Source organism: Protopterus annectens, chromosome 2.part1 (assembly GCF_019279795.1).
Source record: "Protopterus annectens isolate FY-2018-M chromosome 2.part1, PAN1.0, whole genome shotgun sequence".
NCBI lineage: Eukaryota > Metazoa > Chordata > Ceratodontiformes > Protopteridae > Protopterus > Protopterus annectens.
In genome coordinates, this window is record NC_056729.1 from 912,350,353 (window position 1) to 912,371,674 (window position 21,322).

The 21,322-nt window shown below is 41.4% G+C and overlaps 1 protein-coding gene across 4 annotated transcripts in view; it reads right to left on the reverse strand.

Annotated features, from left to right (window-relative positions):
* The window catches only part of DCTD (dCMP deaminase), a 1,602,421-nt gene that overhangs the window by 1,120,706 nt on the left and 460,393 nt on the right, over window positions 1-21,322 (reverse strand). For all 4 annotated transcript variants that reach the window (XM_044062542.1, XM_044062543.1, XM_044062540.1 and 1 more), the window contains exon 3: window positions 21,024-21,159. In XM_044062542.1, the coding sequence (XP_043918477.1) occupies window positions 21,024-21,159 (136 nt within the window). The remainder of the gene's footprint in view (window positions 1-21,023; window positions 21,160-21,322) is intronic.

The following is a 21,322-nucleotide window of genomic DNA, read 5'->3' on the forward strand; positions in this document are numbered from 1 at the left end:
ACAGTGGTAATAAGGCAATAATAGTGGTTGACAGGAGTAGTCAAATAAGTCAAAAAGGAGATGGTTTCACAGAGAAGGGTCTAAGTTATAAGTAGTAAAATTCTAGTATTCTGGTTACATTTTATATGTAAAGTATAGCATAGCAAATGGCAATAACAATTGCAATATGATGTATCTTGAAAGGAAAGTAGAAGTTGAGACTTACTAGGAGTTGTTGCTTACTTATGTTAAACTAATTAAGAGAAGAGGCAGTCAGTAGGGGATGGGTTGAACTAGGAGGGATGAGAGCAGGAGCATTCCAAGGAGGATGATAAATGTGTATGCAGGGATTTTTTAAAAGCTGGGAGGTTTGTAGTAGTGCGGATGAAGGGGGGAAGGGAGTTCCATTGGCGTGCCAGGGCAAAGGACAGCAGTTTTTTTCCTGGAGAGTGAAGAGGTTTGTACAGTTCTATTAGATTTTGGTTATTAGATCTTAGGAGTCTTTGAGGCATGTGCATTTTAAAGGTGGAGGTGAGTGAGGGACAGAGGGATGGTTGGAAAATGAGTTTGTGGGCAAAACTGAGCTGAGTAAAGGACAGATAGTTAGGAAGCTCAAGCCAGTTTAGTTTGTGGAGAGATACACAGTGGTAGGTAGATGCTTTGTGGCCAGTGGCAAATTTTGCAATTTTATTATAACATGTGGACAGTTTTGTTTTAAGAGATGATTTAAGGTTTGTTAGGATTGGAGCGCCGTAAAGATGGGAAGGGATAAGGAATGTTGTAGCCAGAGTGAGTTTAGTAGTTGTAGAGAAGAATTGATTTTGGCGATAAAGCATGCCAAGTTTAATGTGGGTTTCTTTTATGTTTAGTAGTAAGTGGCTATTGAATGTGAGTTTGTTATCAATCTGGACCCCTAGTAGTTTGCTTTCTGATACTAGTTCAAGAGGTGTGTGGTTTTGGCTGATGATAGAGAATGCATTTTTGTCAATGGGTGTGTTTTTTGAGGGGGTAAATATCATAAGCTTGGTTTTTGATGCATTGAGAGCAAGATGATTGTTTTTCATCCACTGTTCAGTGGTAGAGAAGGCGTCTGGGGTTAATTTTAAGAAAGTTGGAATGGATGTGGCTATGCAGATAATTGTGGAGTCATCTGCATATTGAATGAGTTTGGCATGGGGAACTGAGTGATAGAAGTCATTTATGAATATATTGAAGAGGAGAGGGCCCAAGATGGAGCCTTGTGGGACTCCAGTGGGTGCGTTCAAGAAGGGGGAGATGGCTGTTTTCCATTTGACTGCTTGTTGCCTGTGGGAGAGATAGCTGGTGAACTAATTGATAGCAGCAGGGGAAAGGTTTAAGTTAGATAGCTTAGTAAGGAGAAGGCTAAGAGATATAGTATCAAAGGCTTTAGAGAGGTCGAGAAGGAGGGTGGATACAATACAGCCAGAATCTCTAGCTGCATTTACAGTTTCTAGGAAGGAAAGGAGGGCAGTCATGGTGCTGTGGCCGGGTCTGAAACCATGTTGTGTGGAGGTTAGTAGGTTATTATCTAGGAGATAGGGGAGGAGTTGGAGATGGATGCATTTTTCTAAGAGTTTTGATATTGGAGAAAGGATGGCGATGGGGCGGAAGTTAGAGATGTCGTTGTTTTTGCCTCCATTATGCAAAGGTATGATGAAAGCTTTTTTCCAGAGTATTGGAACATAACTTTCTTGGATAGATCGGTTTATTAGGATGCTAATGGGAAAGGAGATGGATTCGGCAGCTATGTTAAGGAAGGATGAGGGTATATTATCAGGTGCATTAGTACATGGTTTAAGCTTTTGCAATAGTTTTTTTATGGTAGAGGTAGGGATGGGTTTTAGGGAGAAAGATGGGAGATGAGAGGTAGGAGATGGGGAGGTAGGAGGAGGGGTGTGGGCATAGAGGGTGGGTTGATATTGGAGAAGGAAGTGGTTGGTTTAGAGATAGAGTCTAAGAAGAAAGAGTTGAATTGGGTGGTGAGATTGATATCTGGAGCATTTGGGTCTGGACTTGGGTTTACTGTAGTGCCAGGTTTTAGGAGTTTGTTGATGCCTTTCCAGAATTTTTGAGGATTTGTTTTATGGTTGTTTTGAAGTGTGGAGAAGTAGTTTTTTTGATCTATAGTAATAAGCTTTTTAACTTTGTTATGAAGAGTTTTGAATTCGTTAAGGTTAGAGGGGGTTTTGTTTCTTTGGGAGCGTGCCCAGGTTTTGTCTCTCAGACACATGGCAGTTGGTGTGTTTTTTGTTAACCAGGGGGCAGTATTGTTCCGTATTCTTTTGGTTTTTATGGGTGCGAAGCTATCCAGGAGATTTAGGAAATTAGTATTGAAGTAAGCTACAGCATTGTCCAGTGGTAGAGTTTTTAGTGGGCCCCAATTTATTGATTTTTAGGGAGTCTGAGAAGGTTACTGGGTTAAAGTTTTTTTAGGTTGCGACTGCTAATATAGTTATGTGTTGCCTGTAGTGTACATGGAAGACGTTTGGTGAAGATGGTCACTGAGGGAGTTGGGAAAAGTTCCACTGTTGGTATAATAGTGGGGGTGAGAGACTAAGATTCAGTCTAGGGTACTGCCAGTGGAGAGATCTTTAGAGGGTCTTGTAGGTAGGTTGATGAGCTGAGAGTATTTAAAAAGGTTAATATGTATAGGGTGTGTGGAGGATTGAATGGAAGACCAATTAATATTTGTGTCACCCATGATAATAGTTTCGTAGGTTATACTGATAGAAAGCCAGGATAGGATATCTTCTAATACTGAGACATTGTTGCCGGGGGAGTGTAAAGTGAAACTATGCAGATGTGTTTAAGTTTATTTAGCTGAAATATAGCTAACAGTAGTTCAGCATTGGAGAAATTTGGAATGGGTTTGTTATAGGGGGTAATGGATAGGATGGAAGAATATAGTAAAGCTACCCCGCCTCCTTTTTTGTGAGTTCTGTCTTTTCTGATTATGGAGTAGTTTGGTGGAAGAATTTCAGTGTCTTTTATATGAGGTTTAAGCCAGGTTTCAGATATAGCTAAGATGTCAAGTTTGTTATGGAAAAGCCATGCGTGAAGATTAGGGATTTTATTTGCTATACTTTGGGCATTTAGAGAGGCTAGTAGAATGGATTTTGATACAGAGGTAGTGGTGATTGGGCCTGGGTTAGGGTGTATGTCACCGGATAGAAGTATGGTTGTAAAGTATTTGATTAAGTTACGAATGTGTTTGGATTGTCTAGTTTGAATACTATTGTTTATTGGATATTTGGAGATGGACAACATAACATTAAATAATTTGGTGCTGCAGATGACTTCAACAATGGTGTTATTTTGGGAGCAAATGGCGAATAATGACATGTTAACAGAGCTGGATATTATGTGGATAAATATTAAAAATAGAAGTTATGTACCTACCATAACGTTCCATGTTAGTTGTCTTCTTCTCACCTTCTTTCTTGCTGGATGGGTTCGGAGCCGATCCTCGGCTCCGACTCGGCCACTCTAAAAGCTCGAGAGTTGGTTCCACCGGCTCGAGGCTCCCCTTATATCCCACAATGCTAGGCGGTAATACCTCAGATCTTGTTTGTAAGCTAGGCTCAGCCAGGAAAAAATCCAGACATACTGGAAAGGGGAGACCCACCTCTATAAAATGACAGAAAGAAGGTGACCTACAACCTGATGAGGGAATATATACATAATACAGTATATACATATATACAAATAGAGGTGGTAGGAAAAAAAGGTCACAATCAAACTCCTCTAGGTCTGTCCAGGCTAGGGGGAAGGAGGGTGGGAAAGAAAGAAGACGAGAAGAAGACAACTAACATGGAACGTTATGGTAGGTACATAACTTCTATATGTTAAGTTGTCTATCTCGCCTTCATTCTTGCTGGATGGGACCGCGTCCCTAGCACCTTGTCCCGGTGGCCTATCGGAACAGACTCTTGAGTACAGTGGAACCAAAGTTAGCTCTGTGTCTAGAAGCTAAGTCCAACTTATAATGAGAAATGAAAGTGTGAGGAGTAGCCCATGTAGCTGCCGCACAAATCGTATCAATAGGCAGCCTGTCTTGGAAAGCTATAGAAGTAGCCAAAGCTCTAGTTGAATGAGCCTTAGGTTTGTTTGGTAACTTTCGATGCCTAATCTCATACACAAAAGAAATCAAGGATGTAAGCCATCTGGAGAGTGATACTTTCGAAACTGAAAGGCCCATTCTGCCTTCTGCATAAGAAACAAACAGTTGGTCAGACTTTCTGATCTGTTTGGTCCTGTCTAAGTAATACCTTAATTGTCGATGAACATCTAGCCAATGTAATTTTTGTTCAGACCTGTTGGAATAGTTAGGAAAAAATACAGGAAGGTCAATGTTTTGATTTAGGTTTGCCGTAGAGGCTACTTTGGGTAAGAAGGATGGGTTGGTCCGTAAGGATACCCTATCCTTATGAAACAAAAGGTAAGGGGGATCGACTACAGAGTGCATGAGGTTCAGAGACTCTTCTAGCTGAAGTAATGGCTACCAAAAAGAGTGTTTTCCAGGATAGCAATTTCATTGAGCACGAAGCTGCAGGTTCAAAGGGGGGAAGAATCAAGGATGTGAGAACTAAGTTAAGGTCCCAAGAAGGAGGAGGATTTCTAATAGGAGGCTTGAGAAGAAAAACTCCCTTCAAAAAGGCTTTGCAAAGTTTGTGAGACATGATGGCAGAGTCTAAGATTCCAACATGAAAGTTAGATATAGCTGCCAATTGAACCTTGAGTAGAAGGAGACGAACCTGCGTGGAATAGTTCGGCTAAGAAATCAAGGACCGATTGAATGGAAGCAGTGAAAGGATCTATGTCCCTTCCTTGTGCCCAATAGGAGAAACGTTTCCACTTACTGAGATAAATCTTCCGAGTGGAGGATTTATGGGAAGCTATTAAAATATCTCGAACTGAGCGAGATATTAGAGGAAGCCTGGCTAGGGTTGGAATTGGAGGAACCAAGCAGTGAGGTTCAGAGAGGGGAGGGAGCGATGTAACTGACCCGACTGATGGGTCAAAAGATCTGGAACTGGGTCCAGATGCCAGGGTTGCTCCAACAGAAATCGGTGTAGAAAAGGGAACCAAACCTGTCGAGGCCAGTAAGGGGCAATGAGGATCAATGAAGCTTTCTGAGCGATGGCTTTCTGTATCACTTGAGAAATTAGTGGGAAGGGAGGAAAGGCATACAGAAGTCCCCGGGGCCAATCTTGGACTAGAGCGTCTCTGCTGGGATGGCCTGGTAGGGGAAAGAGGGTGAAATAATTTTTGCACTTGCTGTTTTGGGGAGTAGCAAAAAGGTCACAGCAAGGCTGGCCCCACTTCAGAAAAACTTTTTCCAACACAGAATTTTTCAGAGACCACTCGTGAGGCATGAGAATAGCTCTGCTCAATTTGTCAGTAATGACATTGGACTTCCCGGGGATGTGCGTTGCTATCAGAAACTGCTGAGAAGAAATCGCCCATTGCCACAGTCTGAGTGCCTCTCGACATAGGGGGTAGGATCTGGTTCCGCCTTGTTTGTTGATGTACCACACTACAGACATGTTGTCCGTCTGAATTGCTATCGTTCCCATCGGAAGAGAGTCTTGAAGGGCCTGCAACGCTAAAAGCACTGCTCTCATCTCTAGAACATTTATATGCAAGTGGCGTTCGTAAGGTTGCCATATGCCCTGGACTGTCCTGCCCTGATAATGCCCCCCCCCACCCGATCAGGGAGGCGTCCGTTGTCAGAGTAGCAACTGGAGGGGGAGAGACAAAGGGTCTTCCTAAGAAGAGCTGAGGGGATGAAATCCACCAAAGAAGATGATTCCTGCATGCTTGCGTTATCACAATGGTGTGGGACATCGGAAGTTGTTGGTATGACCATTGTGTGAAGAGCATCCATTGTAAGATTCTCATGTGAAATCTGGCTAATAGAAGTAGAGGGATAGCAGCTGCCATTATCCCCAGTACTTTCAAGACCAATTTGACCTTGATTTTGTTGCTGTGGAAAAGAAGAGAGACTAGTTTGTGTATGTCTGCTATCCTTTGGTCTGTGAGTCTCGCTGACATGCTGACTGTGTCGAGATTTGCGCCTATGAAGGTAATAGCATGACAAGGCGACAAAACAGACTTTTCGCAATTTATTGATATACCTAGCTTTCGTAATATGCGAAAGGTGTAGTAAGGCAAACACCTTAACCATTAGACCACCCTCCCAACAAGTAGTAGAAGATGCTTGGTGGAAGCTGTAAGGAGCCAGTCGTCTAAGTATGGAAACACCTGGAATCCTTGACGTCTCAGGTGAGAGGCGACCACTGCCATGCATTTGGTAAACACCCGGGGGGCTATGGTGAGTCCAAAGGGCAGGGCTCTGAATTGAAAGTGACTGGTTCCCAGCCTGAAGCGGAGAAATCTCCTGGAGCATCTGTTCATTTTTATATGATAGTACGCATCCTGGAGGTCTATAGAGCACATCCAGTTTTCCTTCCCCAATAGGGGTAGGATGGATTGCAACGTGACCATCCGAAATCTTGTTTTCTTGACAGACTTGTTCAAGATGCTGAGATCCAAAATGGGCCTCCAGTCCCCTGTTTTCTTTGGAACCAAAAAGAATTTGGAGTAGATTCCGGATCCTAGCTGGTCTGCTGGAACTGGCTGAATGGCTCTTTTTGCAAGCAACTTTGATATTTCTAACGCTGCTTGCTCCCTTTGAGTGGGTGGAACATCTGGAAGGGACTTTTTTGATTGATTTGGAATGCGAAGGAATGGAATAGCCTTCGGAAATTATGGACTGTACCCACTTGTCTTGAGTTAGAGAACGCCAGGCTTCTGGGTACAGTGATAGTCTTCCCCCGACTGCCTCCGAAGGTGGACAGTCGGGCAACACCTCAGGGATGTTGAAAGGGCTTATCAGAAAAGGTTTCTCGATTGCCCTGGTTCTGCGGACCCCCCCTGCCTCTAGGGCGGCATCTACCATTATTGTTCCCCCCTCTGCCTCTAGAGGGGAACCGACTCTGTGCGTCAGGCAAAGCCCCTTGAGATTGCTTTCGGAACCACATCTTTCCACTTTTCTGGCCCTTGGGGTAAGGCCTAGAAGGAGTAGAAAAACGGACTCCGACGGCAGAAAGAGTTTTGCCATCCGTCTCGCACCTTGTCAGGGTTTCTTTCACTTGAGGACCAAAAAGGGACGATCCACCAAACGGGGAATTAGTGAAAGACGTCTTAAAAGGGTCCGCAAAATTGCATAGCCGCATCCAGGCATGCCGGCGTAAGGCCACACCTGTACCTGCGGCTCTGCTCACTCCATCAGCCGCATATGAAAGAAGGCGCATGGAGGAGTTAGCTATCGAATTGAGGGTTGCCAACTGAGCGTTCATCTTATCCTGAAAACCCGCAGCTGTTGGATCCTTTAACATCTCACTCGCTTCCTTGATCAAGTCTCTTTGAAGACGAGTGAAATGACAGAGGTAGTTCAACGAACGCATTGAAAAGGTCGCTGACGAAAACATCCACTTCCCGTACCTGTCCATAGACCTAGATTCCTTGTTAGGGGGATGGACAGGCACTGAAGGATCAGCTAGTTCCTTCTTGGTGGCAGCAGCTACCACCATAGCATCCACAGAAACTCCTTTAGTCAAAAATTGTTTGTCTGCTGGTGCTGTAATAAACTTTGAAGGTCTCCTGGGGGTGGGGTCCACAGAGTCAGGAGCCGTCCAAGCCTTTTTTGCTACCACCTGCATAAGGGGGTCAAAGGGGGGGGGGGCACCCAGGAGGTGGAAGGGCGAGAGCCGAACGCCTCAAGATACACAGATTCATCCTCCGAAGGGTTGAGGGCTGGCCAATTCCCCCTCTGTTTTAAGATCTCCAGGATGTCTGCAAAGGAGACATCTTCAGAGGGGGAACGGGAGGAACCTTCAGAATCCTCTAAATCCGTGTCAGAGGTGACAGACTCAGGTGAGTCTATGTGCTTTCTCTTGCACTTTCTCTTCCTAGGGGGCTCTCCTGCCAATTCAGGAGAGGCCTCGGAAGAGGATGAGATCCCCACAGGGGATTCTTGAGGAGCTGGCTCTCTGCGGTCTGGGATGAGGGAGTGAGTAGAAATTACCTGAGGCACCGAGGAGGGAGGGGCGGACGGAGCTGACTGTGGAGTTGAACCAGGTTCCAACACACTCCGCATGACCTCGAAAGCACCCCTGTCAGGCAGAGCCAGAGGTCTCCGCTCCGAAAAGCTGAAAACCTCCCTCGGCACAGACAGTGATGGCTCCGAGGCCGATGTCGGAGCCGAACTCACCAGCGCCGAAGCACCGAGAGGGAGAGCGGGGTCGGACAAGGGTCCGATGCCACTCACCCCCTCGGAGACGACGAGGGAAGTCCGGCGCCGAGATTCTTCCAATGAAGAAATCGGAGCAGACGACGGCGCTGAAGACAATTGTATCGGCTCCGACACTGCCACAGTCTCGGGTCCGAAACGCCCCGGCTCCGAACTCAAAGGAGTCGGAGGAGGAACATTTTGAGAAATAGGATTAAGCATCGACTGCTGAGTCGGGCTCTGAAGCATTTGGGCCAGTGCCTTGGACTTAAGAAGTCGACTCACTACCCTCTGAAGGTCATGGTCCAAAAGTCTCGACGACCTAGAGGAGTGAGATCTATGGCTTCGTTCAGACAGCAAGGGAGATGCTGGAGCCGAATGAACGGAGCCAAGAGACGGTGACCTAGACCTTTTCCTAGTTGTCGGTTCCGATAATCTTATCGGAGCCGACTCAGTGATTTCCAATACCTCGGCTCCGGCTGGAGCCGAGGGAACCGAAGAAATAAGAGTTAGAGTCTCATCGGCTCCAGCCGGAGCCGATGTTGTAGCAGACTTTGAAGCCTTAGGTGTCGACTCAGAAGCTGGAGCCGACGACCTAGAAGGCCTGGAGGGTTTGCCCGAAGAAAGAGTCGGGGACCCTCAGGTTTCAATAAGCCTCGTAATATAAGCTTATTTTTTCTTTCCTGCAGGACTCTAGGGCTGAAGCCATGGCATACAGCACAAGAGTCCTGCAGGTGTAAAGGTCCCAGGCAGTACACACAGGAAGTGTGACCGTCTGTCAGAGACATTTTCTGACAGCACGAGTCACACTTCTTAAAGCCTGAGACCTTTGAATCCTTAGACATTTTCAAGAAAAAATGTGTAATCACCACACAAACACACCGATTACACTATTCACTAAGGTTTAAACTAAAATTAAACTAATAAATTTTTTTTTTTTTTTTTTTTTTTAAATCCCTACAAAAAAACACATACACTCCACTATTAAAAGGGGATGAAAGGGCCCGAAGGCCTAAGGAAAGAACTTATAAGTTCTTGAGGTAAAAAGGGTGGATAAACAGGAAGGAAAGGATAAAAATCCATGTAACTAAGGGAATTATGAGTAAAAACTAAATTAAAGGGGTTTAAATTAACTTTTAGACTGTTCTAAATAGACTAACCTGAAGCCGGTTGAAACAACACACCTCGATCGCTGTAGCGGCAAACGAGATCTAAGGTATTACCGCCTAGCATTGTGGGATATAAGGGGAGCCTCGAGCCGGTGGAACCAACTCTCGAGCTTTTAGAGTGGCCGAGTCGGAGCCGAGGATCGGCTCCGAACCCATCCAGCAAGAATGAAGGCAAGATAGACAACTTAACATGTTTTGTTTTATTAGGGTTGACAGCGAGATGGTTCTGGTACATCCAGGTTTCAGTGGAATTAAATGCTTTTTGGGTGAGATGCTGTATAGTGGAGGCAGATTTAGCAGAGCAGATGATAGATGAGTCAACCTGCATATTGGATGACAGTACTACGGGTGAGAAAGGAATGAAAGTTATTGACAAATATGCTGAATAAGAGGGGTCTCAGTATTGAGCCTTAGGGGACACCTGTATTTCTAATTATGAAAGGGGAGGAAGAATGTAGCCATTTAGCAGATTGCTGCCTGTTGTACAGTATGGGGGATAGCTTGAGATTAGCGAGTTTATTAAGCAGGAGGGAGTGTGATATAGCGTTGAATGCCTTTGACAGAGTGTTAGTACCATGTCCTGGCCTAAAGCCATGTTGAGTGGGAGAGAGAATTTGGTGTTGTATCAAGTGACTGAGGAGCTGTGTGTGAATACATTTCTGTAGAATTTTGGAGATTGGGAGTGAATGGAAATGAGACAGAAATTTGAGATATCAGAGTTATCGTCGCCTTTGTTAAGTGGTAGAATAAATGCTTTTTTTCTAGATATTAGGTATGCAGGATTCCTGAATGGATCTGTTTAGGAGGATGCTGATAGGATATGCAATGGAGGAGGCTGAGAGTTGTAAGTATTCTGCGGGTAAGTTATCAGGGGCGCTTGTACAGGGTTTGAGTCTGTGAAGAAGTTTTTTGACAGTGGAGGTGGGAATGAGTGTTAGTGTGAAAGAAGGTAAAGGATTTGTTGGGTAGTGCAAAGGTGGAGTACCTGGTGAGTCAGCCATAATAGGGGGAAGGTGGTGGGACTTTTTTTATGGTGTCGATGAAGTAAGTGTTAAAGAGGGAGGCTATATCAGACGGTGTTTTTTCTGGGTTTGGACATGGATTGTTGTTAGTTCCAGGGTGGAGTAGGGAGTTGATTGCTCCCCATAATTTCTTGGGGTTTAGTTTATGTTGGTCTTGGATAGCCTGGAAGTGTTCTTTTTTGTTTTTGATAACTAGGTGTTTGGCCTGGTTGCGAAGTTGTTTATATAGATTGCGGTTAGGCAGTGTTTCGTTTTTTTTGCCAGGCTTTCCAGGCTTTGTCCCTAGTGGACATCACTTGCTTTGTGGTCTTTGTAAGCCAAATTGCATGTTTTCACTTGATCGTTTTTAACCGGAGTGGGGCAAGACTATTTAGGATCCTAAGAAATGTAGAATTAAAGAATTCTACAGCTTCATTGAGTGGGAGAAATTTTAGTGGGCTCCAGTTAGTTTTTTGCAGGATGTCACTGAGGGTGTTTGGGGAGAAATGAGATAGATCTCTGGTGTATCTATATTGGTAGAAGTTTGGTATGGAGGCTGGCTTATGTATTATGAATGCTGGACAGTGATTACTCATAATATTTGAGAGAGTCCCTGAGCTGATAACTTTTTCTGGGTCAGAGACCAAGATTCAATCCAAGAAAGAGCCTTTGTTTACCTTTATATTGGGTCTTGCAATATCAGAGATTAGCCGACTATAGATGTAAAGGTTAGTATCAGTAGAGGGGTTTTTAGTGGATACATCTAGCCAGTCAATATTGACGTCGCCTAGGATGATGGTTTCAAATTTTTCATATTGTTTGTTGCCCAGTCTAGAATTGTTCAAGAATGGGAGTATTATTGCCTGGGGGGGATGTATATGACTATTAGATGATTGTGGAGTTGTCCTCATACTGGACGAGTGTGGTTTGAGGGGATACTAGATGTAAACTGTTTATGAAAATATTAAAGTGCAGGGGGTCCAAGGATGGACCCTTGGGGTACTCCTATTTTATTTAGTAGACAGGTAGATTGTTTGCTCTGCCATTTCACCAACTGTTGTCTGTTGTGTAAGTAGGCAGCAAACTAGGACAGCTATGTAAGGAACAACCTACTTCTGACAATTGTAGTAGTTTGGTGTGTGACACTATGTTGAATGCCTTGGATAAGTCCAAAAGGAATACTGAAGTTATTAGACCTGCATGTAAAGCCTTCTTCATGGTGTCTGTGAAGGAGAGGAGGGCAGTGGTGGTGCTATGGAATGGGTGAAAACCATGTTGTGTTGGGGAGAGGAGGTTGTTGTCTATGAGGTGGTTGAGTAGCTGACTGTATACACTTTTATAATATTTTGGAGACAGGAGAAAGAACAGATATTGGTCTATAGTTAGTAAGGTCATTTGTATTGCTGTCTTTACGGACTGGAGTTGTACTGGAATTTTTCCAGATTTGTGGGATGGTGAGAATACTGATGGGGTATGCTATTGCATCAGCAATGATTTGCAAGTATTCTGGGGGGGGGGGGGCTGTCAGTGGATAGGGAACAGGGCTTAATTTTTTTTTTTAAGTTTTAGAATTAGAGAGGTGAGAACAGGTTTTAGGGAGAAACTATGGGTTTCTGGTATTGCTTTAGTGGTAGTTTCATGGGATGCAAGATGACTGGAAGAGGTTTGTATGGTTGCTTGCCTGATGTTTGCATTATTGGTGGTGTATGGATTTGAGTTTGTAGGGGTTCAAGAATTAGTTTAAGGATGTTAGCAATAAAGTGGGAGTTGAAGGTGTAGGCTATGTTTTGAGGGGTCACGTCAGGGGATGGCGATGTTTCTGGTATAGAGGAGAAAGAAAATAGATTTCCAAAAATTCTTGGGGTTGTTTTTATACCATGAAGCATGCCTAATTTTGATTCTTTTTGTTTATGTAGGGGCAACAGAGTTAAGGGTAGCTTGAACTATTTTGTTAAAATACTTAACAACTTCATCTAGTTGTAAAGAATGTAGAGGGCTCCAGTTATGGGCTTTTAGAATTGTATTAAATGTTAATGGGTTGAACTTAGTGAGGCTTCTGGTGGTTTTGTAGATATGGGATTTTTGGTACCTGGGTTTGGGTTCTATATGTGAAAGCAGATAGATGATCACTCAGGGAATCAGGCAGGGAGCATGAGTTAGTGAATTTGTGTGGATGTGATACAAGGATCCAGTCGAAGGTTGTTTCAGGTAGTTTATTTTGTACTCTGGTGGAGCATGTGATATGTTGTGTGTATTTGTAGAGATTAATGGTATTTGTTGGGGAGTTTAATTCTAGGTTTTGCCAATTTATGTTTGTATCCCCTAGTGTTAAATTTTGGAGGATATATTGTGTGTTGTCCAGGAGAGGAAATCTTCAAAGGTGGGGATATTTTGCCCTGGTGGAATATACATGGAAGCTATGCAAATCTGTTTATTGTCATTTATTTGTAGTACTGCTATAATTGTGTCCAGATTGTTAAAGGATGGTATGTTTTTTGGGAAAAATGTAATAGTTAATGAGCTGAGACAGACTTGTGCTAGCCCACCACCTTTCTTTAGAAGCCTGTCTTTTCGTAGTACACTGTAACCTGTTGGGACTATTTCTGTGTCTAATATATGTGGCTTGAGCCAGGTCTCGATGATGGCTATGACTTCTGGAGAGTATCTAGCCAGGTACGAAAATTCTGTCAGCTTATTGCAAATGCTACATATATTTATTGTTGCCAAAAATAGGTTTCTAGTGTAACATGGTGCATTTGGGGTTGTGGAGGGTTTTATGTTAGAAGGTAATGGGAGGGAAGGGCCAGGGTTGGGGTGAATATCACCACTTAGAGATAGCAGTGAGTGATATATTATGACGGTTGGGTAGTAACTTTTGAGATAGAATTTTGGGAGGTTGAGAGAAAAGGTTTTTCTTTTGCTGTTAGCAATGTGGGAAGAGTGGGGGGTTTAGTGCGAAGATATGGTTTAAGTCTTGTTTTATGTTATGAGGGTAGGTGAGTTTGGTCAATGTGAGGAGTGTGCTAAGAAGAATGAAAATTAGAGGAAGTTTTACAGATGTTTGCATTTTGCTTTAGAAATGATTATTAGAATTGTAGGGAAGGGCAAAGGGTAAAAGCTATGTGATTGTTTGTTGCACTAGTAGGGAAATAAGAGGTAAGTGTACTTTAGAATGTGCTGGTTGACTGATTGAGTGGTGATCTTATGGACTGTGATTGCCTAATTAGTACGTGGAGTGGCCAGGATAGGTATAAAGCTAATGAGATGGGGTAGGTGGGAATGGGGAGGGGAGCAGATTTGCCCTGACTTCACAGATGTGCAAGTCTACAGAAACAATCAGGAAAGGCAGTAGGTACTTTGGAGTTACTTGTTTTGCATACGTTTTGTATTGAAATACAAATAAACCACATTTACAAAGGAGTATGCGGAATTTAGAAAGATCAGAATTTAAAAGAGAAAGGGTTTAGTAATAGAAAAACGGGCATGGTTTTCAAATAGTAAGCGGCATATAAACAGACTGCTGTTAGGAAGCACGGGATGGGGGAGGGGGCAGCTAATGTCCGTGTTGAAGTGCTTTAATTAAAAAAAAATAGAATTAAACAAGGGTTAGCAATTAATTTTGTCGAGAGGATAAAACATACTTTCTGTATCTTTTGAAAATAACACTGATCCCAAGGTTGCCAGGTTCAGTTAAAGTATGCCACAGGCCAGTAGTTTAAGCTTGGGGGAGGATCCAGGGAAAAGTAAATTAAAAGAGGTAGCAGGATAGACAAATAAATAATATTAACACAATATACTACATTTGTTAATAAGAAAAAGAAATGCAACAGATACAAAAGTGATAACAGAGGAGTGAAAAAACAATAACTAGGCAATCTATTCACAGATAATTAAAGCCTAAGTTTGTGATATTGCAACATCTAAGAAAAGTTCTGGCAGCTAATGCTTTCAATAGTCTAATGCAGTTGTAAATATATCAATAGGTGTAAACAGAAGATAACATGTACAGAACTAAGCACATATTAGCTAGCACAATACTGTACTTGTTATAAGTAAAGAAGTGCAACATGCACTGCTAAGATTTAAAAAAAAAAACAGATGTAGGAATACCGATACAAATTACACTATACTATCAAGTGGTATATCACACATTCTAAACCAATAGCTGAGGAAAAGTACTCACTAATATCTGGACAAGTTCTTTTAAAAATGCAATAATAAAGTGAGCAGCAAAGAAATAACATTCTAACAATATCAATGCTCTACACAAGCAACACAGCTCTAACAAATCAATACTCTAATAAGTACAGTGCCTCGGCCACACTAATGCTAAGGCTAGGTAAATAGCTTCAAGAGCACATAGACGTACTGCAAATACTGTCTCGCTTAAAATATAAGATGTCTAGCTTCATACTCTCTGAAAATAACCCAGTGTGTTAGGTAAATTCATTCAAATGTTTTATTGTACATTTTTTTGCTATGTTTCTTCTTCAGTGTTATAATGCCTATATTGTACTGTGGAGCTTTATCTATATTTGCTTAACTGTTTTACTGTAAATTTTTCACTGTATTCATCTTCAATTTTGTTGCTTGTACTGTGAAGCATTTCTCCTCGGGCCTCCACTGAAAAGGGCTTTTGCTCAGATGGACTATTCCAGTTAACAAATGTCAAATAAATAAATAAATAAATAAATAAATAAATAAATCTTCCAAATGAAAAGTAACAAATATGAAAAATAACCTTAGCTATGGGCACTCCACTCGAAACACAAGCAGCTACACCAAGGGGATTTTAAAAATGGCTCCTGTAGCTTAAGAAAGCTAGGTTAAGCTGTAATTGGTCTTCTGGGGGAGGGGGAGGACTGATAAACCAGGTAAATGGTGGGTAGCCAGCAGTATAATGAAAAGGACTGACCCTGATCTCATTGATGTGTAAGTCTACAGAAACAATCAAGAAAGGCAGTAGGTACTTTGGACTTGCTTGTTTTGCATACCTTTCTCATTGAACTAAAATAAACCACTTTTACCAAGGACTATGTGGGATTTAAAAAGACCAGAATTTAAAAGAGAAAGGGTTTAATAACAGTGGAGAAAAAACAGGCAGGGCTTTCAAATAGTTAAACAGTATACAAAGGGAGACTGCTGTTACGAAGCACAGGATGGAGGGGGGGGGGGGCAGCTAATGTCCACAATAGAATTAAGGGCTAGCAATTAACAATTTTGTCCAGAGGATAAAACATACTTTCTGTATCTTTTGAAAATAACACCGATCTCATGGTTGCCCAGTTCACTTAAAGAGCGGCCAGTAGTTCAAGCTTGGGTGGGATCCAGGTAAAAGGAATTTAAAAGAGCGAGTTTCTTTATCTTTTCAAAATAACACCGATCCCGAGGTTGCCCGGTTTAGTTAAAGTGTGCGCAGGCCAGTAGTTCAACCTTGGGGGCGATCCAGGGAAAAGTAATCTAAAAGACAGAGTTTCTGTATCTTTTGAAAATAACACTGATCCCAAGGTTGCCTGGTTCAGTTAAAGAGCGCTATAGGTCAATAGTTTGAGTTTGGGTGGGATACAGGTAAAAGTAATTTAAAAGATGGAGTTTCTCTGTCTTTTCAAAATAACACCAATCCCGAAGTTGCCTGGTTCAGTTAAAGAGCGGCCAGTAGTTCGAACTTGGGTGGGAGCCAGGTAAAAGTAATTTAAAAGAGGGAGTTTCTTTATCTTTTCAAAATAACACCAATCTCGAGGTTGCCCGTTCAGTTAAAGTGTGCCGCTGGCCAGTAGTTCCAGCTTGGGGGGGATCCAGCGAAAAGTAATTTAAAAGAGAAAGTTTCTGTATCTTTTGAATTTAACACTGATCCTGAGGTTGCCCGGTTCAGTTAAAGAGCATCATAGGCCAGTTGTTCGTGCTTCGAGGAAATTCAGGGAAAAGTAATTTAAAACTCTGCACTCTCCCCTCCTCTCCCTGTAAAAATGGGTATACCTCAAAGATCTATCCTACGGCCTTTACTTTTTAATATCTTTACTAATCAGCTCTATACCTCCTGTCTGCAGTCATCTTTAGTGCAATACGCAGATGACTCTACAGTCATCACCATAGCCAACTCTCCCTCTAAGCTCTTCTCAGCTACTCAGGCACCTTTTAACTTAGTTGAAACATGCTCTCCAACAACTAGCTCATCCTTAACCCTAAAAAATTAAAGCTGTTACTCTTCCTACCTAAACGTTTCAACAATATTAAACCCTCCTTCTCCATACAGTCCCTTAATAACACTCCCATTCAGGTAGAATCCAGCACTAAGCTCTTAGGTGTAACCATCGACAATCCGCTTAAATTTGACTTGCATATTAATAATTGTATCAAAAAAGACTAATTCAAAACTAGGGCTCCTTTACTGTAACAAGAAATTCCTTAACTCTGAAGCCAAGATTACTCTCTCTCTTACCTACCTTCTACTCAGTCTACTGTACAACTCTCAAATTCTCACAAATATTAACTCAATACTCCTGACCAAGCTCGAATCTACCTACAACAAGGTAGCTAGATTTGCTGCCCAACAAACCTACAAATCCCATCACTGTCTCTCTCTAAAACACCTAAACTGGCTTGAATTACCCCACCAGCTTCTTCTCTCTCAGCTCCAGATCATCCATTCTATGCTATACCAGCCTTCCTACTGCCCAGCACTATCCCCTCTCATCTCCCATTATTCTCTGTCCAGATCTTTCCGAAGCTCTAACCAAGACCTACTACAAATCTACAAACTCAAGTCTAAATTTGGACATAACATGTACAGCTATTATCCCACTATTGCCTGGAATAGGCTCCCACTAGAAATCAGGACCCTTACACATCCTAAACGATTTAAGACAGACACCAAAGAGCACTTTAAACGTACCTAAAATCACAAATCCTTCTTCTCCATCATAATTTAGACCAATTGAAAATCATTGTCCCCTAACAAAAATCTTTGGAAAAAATAGTGTATTCACAGATTCCAGTGCATATTAACAAATATACTTATCTGACCCACACCATGTTTTTAAAAAAGGTTGCAGTACTCTAACTGCAATTTATACACAGTAGATGTTATCAATATGAACAAAGTAAAAAAGTAACCTTATAGCAGGGTTACATAAAGAACTCCAAAGAACAATGGACAGTGTTCACCATAACTTTCAACTTCATGAACTTAACTTACTAGGCCTTGTAAACAATATTTAAAAATGGATAAAAAATATTTATCCAATAGAACTTTTAGTGTTTTATCTGGTAAGCAGGTCTCCAGTCTAGGCACCATCATAGCAGATGTTCATCAGGGACCAGTTATAGGGCCTATTCTATTCTTCCTCTTTAAAAAAACACCTCACTAACATCCTTACAATCCCAGTTTGTTACATTATATGGTGATGACATCCTTATTCCAAGATCTGCCACTACCTTACAAAAAACAGAAAAATATATGCAACATGATTTTTACGTGCTTTGGAACAGTGACAGCAATAATTTATTTTCAACCCACCCTAACAAAACTGTCCACGTGCATTTGGGGACCAGTACAAACTGCACCCTACTTATAACATTAAGCTGCATGACTCTACTGGAATCTTATTTGAATAAGCTCCAAAATAAAAAAAAAAAGTGGGATCTGTGGTTAGACCCTGGCCTTCCCTGCAAACAATCATGTACAAATAATGGTTCACAGGGCCATAGCATAATTAAAATTCCGCTATCTGATATAATCACTTTTCACCAGATTTGAGATCCACTGCATAGAACATCCTTATACCTTAGTTGGAAGATGACCTACTTGTATCATTCAGTTCTGGCCAAAAATCTACTGATTCAGACTAACATAAAAAATGTTTGTAGATTCTCAATATTTGACCCTACCACACACACACACACACACACACACACACACACACACACACACACACACACACACAAAGTAAAAAACACCGCACTAACTGCACTACCCTACAAAAAGCAAAATGGTTCCATATTACTGCTAAGGCAGCCTTCCTCCCATTTTCAATTGTCAGACTATATATAGTCTATAATAATTACTACCCTACAGTGAGAAACAAACTAGGCATAAGGAACTCACCCTATCCCTTTTCAGAAGTAATATCATTGAATGTTTAACTCTTCCAAAGCCTCAATTTAAAAGAAAAAAGCAATAGTGTGGAGAAAAGCATCAGGAAGATCATCCCTACAAACTGAAAATATCTTCCAGATAACGGAAGGTGTGAAACTATTTCAGTTTCAAGATAAAGCTGATAAACTATTTAAAAAATTTCAAATTCTTGTACATGTTTCAGGGATTATGAAAATCTTAATGTCATCTAATGAGATGATTAAATATATAATACAAACTCACACAGCCCTCGTTAACAGTAGTTTCCCAGGTTGGCACATCTAAGAAAGGACCTTCAAACCCCCCCCCCATCATCTTACTTGTGTGCTAACCCTAACTCTACCCATGTCCGTAACCGTAATTCTACACTTTACATTACTAAAACTCCTTCCCTAACAGTACCATTACACAAAAGGGCACAGAACACAGGCAACACAAAAACATGCATAACACTGACTCTATACCCTCGTACCTAACCCCTACTCTAACCCTAACCCACAAACACCTGCACATTAAAAATAACTGTTATAAAACACTCTTGCACATCTTCATAACCAGCACTTTTTCATTCAATCAGGACATTTTCTGCACACTCCTGCTTACCTACACTTGTGTCTTTCGGCTTTTCCCGGTTAGGGGTTGCCACAGCAGAACTCCAGTCCGCTAATGATTGGCCTGCTTACCTACACTATAGAAAACTAAATTCAACAATATGTGATTCATACAAATGAGCACTTATTTGTACATTTTTTCTTTTTACATCCAAAAAAAATTCTACAAAATGTGCATTCTACCATATCTATAAACCGTAATCTGAACATCCATTCTTATTATGGAATATCTTAGACCATTAATATACTTCTCCTCCTTTCTGCTGGTCCAGTCAGTGCATATTTACTTCCATTCTATTATATCGTGAAAACATTTCCAGTTTAATGATGTACTTTGGGAAATACTTGAGCACCAACAATTCTCTCTCTCGTGTTTAAGGTATTTACTTACTTTTTTTTCATTTGAAACATGTATGATTCGTGAACATATTCTGCAGATTTGGGAACATGAATGAAGCTGGCAAATTCTGACCCAGAGCAAATGAAAATGCTACCTTGCCAGCTTAACAGCACAGAAGTTCTGGTTCTGACAACACCTCAGTCGATGCACATTCCATTAGTAACCTAAGCACTGCAGTGGTTGGCTGGAGTGGGATGAAAGTGAGCAGCAAATGGTGTCTTGCCTTTTTTTTTTGGGGGGGGGGGTGATGGAATCCTTCTACACTAACTCCACATGGAAGAAGATTTAGGACTGCAGTAGTCACACTTAGGGATACGGCAGCAATGTCTGCCATGGATTGCACATACTCAGGCTGGAGGTATATGTGTGCAGGTATACACTATCAAAGGCTTGGTGTAACATGTACTTCCTCCATGCTTTCTGATAAACTGGGGAAGTGCAGGAGCATTTAAAAATTTCCAAAATCTCCTACCTCCCCAAAGGATGACAGCACCAATTCCAGTTCATGGGATCAAAGGAGAAAGGGAACAAAATTTGATACAGGTCAGTAAAAATTGAAAAATGATAATGCTGCAGTTTTCCATTAATTAGTTTTACATCAGTAAAATTTTTTCTCACATAAATGAAAGCCATTTTAGTTTGAAACTGCAGTTTGACAAATTAAAGCATACACAGATAATTTTCCATCATCAGCTAATGATTATAAACCTACATTCAATAAGTGCCTGTCAAAACAGTGCAGGACAGTTTACGTTTATAAAGGGGACAAAAAAGGTGAAAACAAAAACTAATCATGAAAAGGGTATAGTAACAAGATGGTATGGTAAAATCAGATTAAAACAAATTCACTAAGGGGAAATATATTTTGCTGTGCTGACAAGGAGAGTGCAGTTAATTATTCCTGAAAATTACAGAAGGCTGGAAAACAGGAGGAAGGCATATGCTAAATGGTGGAAAAGGAGATGAACAACTGGGGGTGGAAAGTCAATATCAACTCTATCAAATACACAGTTTGATAGTACAGTATAATAAATTATAATGATGTAATACTATTTATGATATGATATAATAAAAGCAAACTGGTTACATGAACAAGATAATCTGTCAAAAATTCTACATTTTCTACTAATTTTGATTCTTTAGAACATCTGCTACCCCGCTGGTCTATGAATGAAATGAAAATTCTCCGTCTATGACTCTAATTATTTACATATCAGTATCCGTGGGATGCCAGAAGCCAAAGATTAAGAATTCATCTTTAGTAAAACAGCAAGAGCAAACAATTTCTTAATGACAGAGCTCTAGTACAGAGGAAACATTGAAATGCAAATTAAATTAAGTATCATCATCTACAAAGTCCCTCAACGCTACATCAAGTTATAAGCAGGAGCTAAAATGGCTTTTTTCTTTATTACCATAGGGGTACTTTGTATCCAGTTTATTTTTTGCTGTCCTTGCCCACGGTAAGACATCATCACTGCAACCATTAGGCATTCCATTGTATCCTATTCCGACAATTTTATGCTCAGGGTTCACAATACAAGCTCCAACCTACAGAGACAAAACATTCAATTTTAAATGAACTGTGTTCAAATTAGAGCTAAAAGTTTCATTTGCAGCTTTTCGGGCAACCTTTCAGACAGTCACTTTTTATTAACTTGTTTTCATATACTGTTTCATAGATCAGAACACCCTTTGCGCAGGGCAGCCTTGG